We start from the raw sequence: 7,683 nt of genomic DNA on the forward strand, positions 1-7,683 counted from the left end.
TAAGCAAATCTACTATGACTAAAATCTGAAGTAAATTCTAATGGAAGTCACACTCGGGAAGAAATCAGAAGAAGATAATGGAATGAAGTAAGTTTGGTTTTCACAATAAGTCCTAGGAAGCTCAATTCACAGTTCTACAAACTATGGTTATTTCACCCACTCATTCACTACCTCACTGTTTTGGGACATCTATGTAGAAGACTATCAGAGATTTTGGACACAGCCTTTATGTGGCTGTAAATGATTCAACATGACCACATTAAACATCTCTTCATTTAGGCTATTTTGTCAGTGTAAAGATCATTATCACGTTTAGTTTACGTTTTCCATGTCTACTTTTTGATTTGTTATTTTACTCTTCTATGTCTGTCTTATAATGCTGGACATGTCACAGGCACTCTTGTTGATTTGTTTTCACCACTATTTCAGATTGTATCCATTTGTGGTGTGTATACTCACACACAGCAACTTACACAGAAATAATAGAAGAGAATAGAGGGAATGATAATAACAACAGAGGTTCCCTGGATACACAAGAAATAATTAAAGATAGATCCTCAGTGGGACGGTGAGTCAGATTCATCTCAATTTTAGTTCCAGTCTGATGAAATTGCTTACTAATGGGACCCATTAAATCTAATAATCAAAGATAAATTAGACATAAGGTAAAGATATTTATACTTTGTGCGCGATTTGAAACAGTATCAGTTGATGTGCTCCCACCAACCTGCTATCAAATATTTTCCTGTCATTGTGGTAAAAATAGATCTCATTACATTCACAGCCATGTTTCCTGCAGTCAGTGGTAAGTCGGTCTGAGGCTCATGTCCTCTGTCTTTGCCAAGTTTATTAAAAGAGCAATATTAGTTGGCTGAACTCCAAATAGCATTTTGATCTGTCATAACATTGTGTCGGTCCTGACAACACATCTAATACAGATCTAATACAGTCTAATCTGACATGTGACACAAGCATTGGCGTTTGAATGAGCTCCACAACTGTTGCATGGGTTGTTGATGTGTGACCCAGACTCATCCCACCCTGCCCTCGTCCTTTTTCCATCAACCACTCTGATGCCCACCCACCCACCCACCCACCAAGATGGTCCTGAGCAAAACAACTTAATCTATCTCATTCCAATGTTTTTCTCCCCCCCGACTCTTGCGTTGGCGTGCAGCAGATCCAGCATCATTACCGCTGTTGGTCCAGGCCAACGGTGCCATCACCGCTGCCCTCACTGTAATGTGTTGTAATTTCATTGTGAGCTCATTCTTTTCTGAATGACTAATAGTTTATATGTACCACTCATTAATTTTAGTCCACCACTTTGCTCCAGACTGAAATATCTCATCAAGTATTAACTTTCCATGAGCTATATTTGATGCCCGGAGTATAAATCCTCATAGTCTGTTGCTCTAGCACCACCATGGGGTTCCCCCTAGCTCTTGCACATAGATGATAATTTGAAGCTGCTATTTCTAACGTTGATTATTATAATCACTCCATGTGACTGTGTAGTTTTCTTTCTCTGATGCACCTGCAGTATCAGCTCGGAAGATTTTTACATATTTCATGTCCTTTTTTCATCATTCCATGTCACATGAGATTTTCATTTTATTTTGTTCACCCCCTGCATTGAACAGTGTGGACTGTCTTGTACAGCATCAGACAAAGATACATTTCCATTGTAATGTAGTTCACTGATCATGCAGAATGTTAAACCCTTGGGTCATTGTTTTCATCTGAACAATATATTTACCCCTTAATGCATTAGGGGAAAATAATGTCTCTGTCATGCTCCACTTTGTCATTAAACACCCTTCATCCTAAACAGTTCCCCCCCCAGACAACACATACACACAGGACAATTAAATATAATCCATCTGCTTTACTCTCTTTCAGTATTTACACGTGACCATTTTACAGCAATATTACTCTAGATTTATGGCATTTTCACCATTGCTTACCTATCAAAAATATACAAAAATAAAATTGCATCTGTTTCTTCCTATTTCACAGCTGGTATCAGTCCATGTCTTTTGCTGCGTGTTAGGAAGAGGTATGTGATTTCCTGTTCCGCTTTGCTCGACGTGTGGACGGAAATCGGATGAACTCAAAGTGTTTGCTTTGGTCCGTGTTGGGGAAGGGAGGCGGGCCCGTGTGTAGCCTCTTGATGAAATGGACCTCTCTCTGGTTCTGCCTCGTCCTGGAGGCTTTGATGGGCCTCCCTTTCCTGGTGAAGGCCACATACCAGCCCTCATACTTGGCATTCTGGAACGCCGTGTAATTGTTCTCCAGCACTATCTCCGTGAAGATACAATCCCTGCTCCGACCATTGGGCTGCATGAGGAGAGAGAATGGTTCCTTATGTTAAACTTGGACAGACTCGCAAAGCATGAAACACATATGTTTTGTTTGTTCATATACACATCAAACAAAAGGATCACTGACTATAAATAACTCTATTACCAAAGTCTATTAGATCTATAATAAGCCAATGGTCAATTCAGACAGTCTTCCTTCATATTAAAGCCTTGTCACAATCTGTGTAATGTTTGAGAGAATATATATCGTATTCTTCCTTCGTCCTTTTTTGACTAAAATCTATCAATAAATATGAACCTATAACAAGCAGTCAGTTTGTGTAGTACACTGGCACAGAGCAAAGGTATAAAGCTCACAAATTAAAACATTAAATATATTACTTCTTTCAACAATTTGGTTCATAATTCTGCTGCAAAACCACAACATTAGCTGCTTTTACATATTGAACAACAAGGTCGGTGTGTCAGGCTAGTGTTTTCCTAATCTTTATGCTAAGCTAAGCTAACAGGCTGCTGTACCTCATATCTAATATACAGACCTGAGAGTGGTATCGATCTCCTCGTTTAACTTGTAATTTCAGTTAACTTCTGTTAAGTAATAAAATATGAATCCAAAGATAACTAACTTTATGTGCTGCAGTTGTTTTATGAAATGTTGATAACACGCAACCTTTGTGAAAAGGTACGGTTGCAGAAAAAGTGTGACAGCCACATGTCAGTGGTTTGTTGTCGTGAACACTCATCTTAGCCAATCAAAGAAAACAGTAATTTCCTCTTGTCTTGTGTTCTGTGTCGTGTTTGCACTTTCTAACAGACATTCGAGCAGCCGCGCCTTCAACACCCCTCAACCAAGAGGAGAAATAGGTTTGTAAGTTTTCGTGTCAGCCAGATATGTGGACCCATCTTTTCCATTTCCATGAAGGAAATGAAGAGTTGACTTATGACCAAACACACAGGCAGTGCATGATGGGCTTGTACTTTCCCCTCAATGCTGTCAGCTGTGGCTCTAAGACGGAGCGACTATCCCTCACTTCTCCGAGGATTCCTATTTTCCCATCACATCATGTCCTGGGGTGACTGACATGTTATGACACTACACTGACAATGGACTGAGGCTTTCATATCGGAGCTGCAGTGTGTATTTTAGTGGATGTGAGATCTGATAAACTGACGCCGAGCACAGATTATATGTCTTCTAAAGAGGAACTAGCTCTTGAATGGATTAAGACAAGTGAGTCATGTCTGTGTTCTTTGGCTGGAATTGTAAGAAACACTGATCATACTGTGTTTACATCCTCTGTCTACATTGTATCTGCTTGGCAAAGTGTGAAACTTTTACAATAAATGCCACAAGTGTTTTCAAAGATGGTTCAGATTATTTGATACAATTCTTGCTTGCAACAATAGAATTTGGCCGTTTAATATTATCATACTATAACATTGTAATTACTTTATTTTAACTTTATTTTATCACAGCAATGATTCCAAACTGATCCATGCTAACTAACGATCAAAGTTAACTTTGTCTGTCAAGTAAAAAAGATAAGGGAATATATATTGTACCTTTCCAACAAGTTTACCCTTCCGGTTCATGCAGAGGTAGCGCCCACTTTCTGCTCCTCTTATCCTCACGCGACTGCCAAACGTGTCCGTCTCAACAAACAGGCGAGCTGCCAGAAAAAGAATAGAAAGTCAAGTTACACCAGAATCCATGACATCATTTTCTTTTAATTATCAGTTTGTCATTTCAAGAGTGCCATGTATTATCCAAAACCCAAAATACACAGTGAAACATGCAGTTCCACTGATGAATAAACAGAATTCTGACTGTAGGCTCGAATCTTTTTTTGTGGACACTAATGCTCCAATGTGAAGATCCACAATTTGATACTTTAGTGCAACGTGTCAGACATAAACCATGTTTCAGGTCTGTTGTTTGTTCATTTAAGCTTATTTGAACATTTGAGGGTCTGTAAAGCTGTTACTGGTTGTGTTACCTGATGACATTTACTTGTTATGCTTGTTATCACCTTGTATATTAAATTGTTATCACTAGACAATAGCTCTGCTGGGCTGAAACCAACAGTATCGCCCTGCTTTGGGAATGCAGGTAACCCTCCTCAATTTAACTCTATGCTGAAAGACTAAACAAATCATCAGTGAGCGAATGACTGAACATTAAAGAGTTGTATTGGCAGCAGAATATACATTCTCAACTGAATCTGTCCTGCAGTTAATTACAGTCATTGGGCATTACAACAGCCTTGTGTATTGGGGCTATGGAGACAAAGGACTTGCCCTAATCAGCCGCTAATTCGCCAGACGATGGATTCATGGATACAGCAGGGAGGCTGAATTAACATATAGGCCTGAAAACACCTCACAGAGGGACACGCAGGTAGGAGGTGAAACTGCTGGTTGTGCCTGAGGACATCAGTCCCCAGCAGAGGCTTTGTACCCAGTGTCAGGGACCGAAACATGACATTTGATCCTTTCTCTAAAGAAACTTTAAACATTTCTATGTTTGTCTTTTATCGCATGACCCATTTTTGTGTACCAAATGTGTTTCAAAAATCACAATCTTTGTAAAGCCTAGACTCTAAACCTGCAACAGGTTTCACTGCAGATTTGAAGTTGCCAATATGCACAGTTTATAAAAGATAAATACCAGTCCAGACTAGCCTCATTTGTGCCTCTCAGTCACAGAGCTAAGCATCTGACTCTCTGAAAAATAATTAAATTCTTTTAAATTCTCTGAAGGCCGACATGACAAACACAAATCCCCAGCGGACTCATCTAACACTAGATGAAAAAAGATTCAGTTTGTTGCATGATAAAAAAAGATTTGCATGGTGTGACCACATTTCCAACCCCAGACAAAGATGGTGGCTGCAATGACAAAGCATATTGTGGTACAACATGAATCAAAGTGTAAAAATCTACTAGAAATATATGTTGATGTTACCTACCAATAGAATTTCACTAAAAATTAAGTACAAAGAATGACTAATTCCCATCTGATTTCAACGAGAAAAAAGAGGTTACAAATATATTTCGGCTATGTACTAATTTTCCATGCAGAAGTTCTTGAGGATTTGTGGAAATTTCCTCAGATTAATTGCCTTTAAACGTCATCTGTGTTTTTCAGAGACCAGTGGTACATTTTCTTATTATTCAGAAAATTGGATGCTTAGCTCAATGCCATGGTGGAGGATGGGAATTGTCCAAACCTGCTTTAGCTACCATTAAAAGACAGTCTAATTGTGTTCTCCACCGTGCAGACCTCCAGTGGCGAATGCCTCTAATGAAAATATTGCTGAAGGATCATCTCTGTTAATAAGTACAGCTCCGTGGCAAAAGCCACAACCACAGCCACATGTGTTGCAGGGCCAGCAGCGGGCCTCGGGTCAGCTCTTACCGTACATGTTTCCATCCTCAGCGGTAGCGGTGACCCGTTTGCCCTGAATCTGGACGTGCTTCCCGCTGGTGCGGCTGTAGAGCTGGTACACCCTGATCTGTCTGCGGCTCAGCTGGTCCGTCACTGCGCCCTGCGTCCTCACATACTGCTTAAAATTAGGAGACGGGTGATTCTCCCCCTTTTCATGTACAGGGAAAAATAAAATATATAATTTTTTTTTCTGTCTAATCTGAGATAAATGAGTATATAGCCAATTTTACAAGACAGGGTGTACGAAGGGGAATCTCCCCATCAGACAAATAAAGTTAAAGTTAACAATATCTGCTACACAATGATATATTCACAAGTACGTTATCACAACTTAAAACAAACTTTCTTTTCCATTCCAATTATTTTTTTAAATCTTACTTTAGAAGATAACTTTTAATAGTGTCATTCAGAATTTAGTTCTTACCTGAGCTTGGCACCACAGCACGAAAAAATGAAATGATCTGCAGGGGCAAGAGAACATGGAGAGTTGTTATTATATTTGAGTAAATAAAAAAATCACAGTATTTCATTCTACAGCTTTATCCGACGACTTACATGTAAATACAGCGCTGGTTTATTCCATACATCCTCCTTCTTATTTCACCCGACAAGAGAGGAGGCAGATAGTCCAAGTTGGATGCGGTGCGTAAATCCAGCGGTGCTGCCACACTGTTGCGTATGCACTTGTGACCTGTCCATCCACACCAACAGAGCCTCTGGTAGAACCACCGCGGAGTTATGTCCCTTCACATGCAGGCCATCAAACCCCCTGGTCCAGCTGACTGGGTGGCGAAGAGCTCCTCAACAGATCCGCGCTGCGCATCACACCCGGGTACATCCATTATAAAACAGAAAGCCTGCGCATCACTGGGGGGTTCAAACGTGAGCGCTTCCCGGCTCTGTGCAGCTCTGCTCCGGTTAATTCCAGGTTTTGAAAAGCCCTCTGCCTCTCCGGGATCAGGCTGCTCACTGGTTAAATGTTGAGAGGCAAAGTCCCTCCCTGAAATCTTCCTTCGGTGGGTGGGCACAGCACCAAGACCCCTAACGATGATTTAATAGCCCAGGGAAACGCAGATGTGCAGTACAAGAGAAATTATTCACATTCATGTTTTGCTACAAAGAGACTTATCTCCACTCTCATCTTCTTCAGCTCAACTGCAAAAGAAAACGAAACGGTTGTGGAAGTTTTGGTTCAATATTTCATTCAGTCTGCTTTTAAGGTAGCCTTGATCATTACTGTAGCATTGTATTTAAAAGTGAGAGGCCTAATCGCACCTTATGGGTGTGGCAATTAGGTGTTAAAGAGGGCACAGCCCCCCACTCCCACCACAAATTCCCTTTTATCTCTGTGTTGACTGGTCACACTTCAAGCTCATGTAAATGAGCCAAAACAAACCATTTAGACAAAAAGTTTCATGTCTAGATAATAAGCAATCCACATCGCGAGATACTGAAGGATTCTGTCTTTTCCTCTTCCCCTGAAAGCAATGAAGTTAACGATAAGAGAAGACAAGTCCTGTTCTGACTCCAGAGCTGCAGGATCCAGATCTGACAACACTCTATTATTATTATTATTATTATTATTATTATTGTTATTATTATTGTTAATATTATTATTACCGGTGCTGCAATCATTGATAACATAATTATATCTATAAATATCACTCTAATCATTATTGTTACTATAACAACCAGTCTGACAGATCTTAAATATGACGGTGACACAACTATTCCTGGTCTCTCTCTTCTCTCCCCTCTTTTCCACCCACCTTCTCCTCTCTTCCCCATTTTTCTCTGCTCACCCCAACCGGTCGAGGCAGATGGCCGCCCACACTGCCGCCGAGTCTGGTTCTGCTCGAGGTTTCTTCTTGCTAATTAGGGAGTTTATTCTCTCCACAGTCGCTAAAGTGC

General features: G+C 40.4%; 1 protein-coding gene across 2 annotated transcripts; it reads right to left on the minus strand.

Annotated features, from left to right (window-relative positions):
- Positions 1–1,868: 1,868 nt before the first annotated feature.
- On the minus strand, positions 1,869–6,728 carry fgf17 (fibroblast growth factor 17). Of its 2 annotated transcripts, none has more exons than XM_035165071.2 (5): positions 6,328–6,728; positions 6,197–6,233; positions 5,743–5,887; positions 3,888–3,994; positions 1,869–2,340 (listed from the first exon to the last, which is right to left on the minus strand). In XM_035165071.2, exons 1-5 carry the CDS (start codon positions 6,357–6,359, stop codon positions 2,050–2,052), a joined length of 612 nt encoding a protein of 203 aa, XP_035020962.1. In that variant the 5' UTR covers positions 6,360–6,728; the 3' UTR covers positions 1,869–2,049. The 2 variants fall into 2 exon arrangements, with proteins under 2 accessions (XP_035020962.1, XP_035020960.1); XM_035165069.2 differs by having other exon boundaries at positions 5,743–5,920.
- Positions 6,729–7,683: the final 955 nt, after the last annotated feature.

This window comes from Hippoglossus stenolepis, chromosome 9 (assembly GCF_022539355.2).
Source record: "Hippoglossus stenolepis isolate QCI-W04-F060 chromosome 9, HSTE1.2, whole genome shotgun sequence".
In the NCBI taxonomy this organism is placed as follows: domain Eukaryota; kingdom Metazoa; phylum Chordata; class Actinopteri; order Pleuronectiformes; family Pleuronectidae; genus Hippoglossus; species Hippoglossus stenolepis.

Bases quoted from the DNA above. Each gene is read 5' to 3' on its own strand.
- fgf17 (XM_035165069.2), bottom strand. From the start codon at position 6,359: ATGTATGGAATAAACCAGCGCTGTATTTACAT. The intron at 3,995-5,742 runs GTAAGAGCTGAC...TTTTTCTGGCAG, and splicing joins TGAGGATGGAAACATGTACG to CTCGCCTGTTTGTTGAGACG. The intron at 2,341-3,887 runs GTACAATATATA...CTCCTCATGCAG, and splicing joins AGGGTAAACTTGTTGGAAAG to CCCAATGGTCGGAGCAGGGA.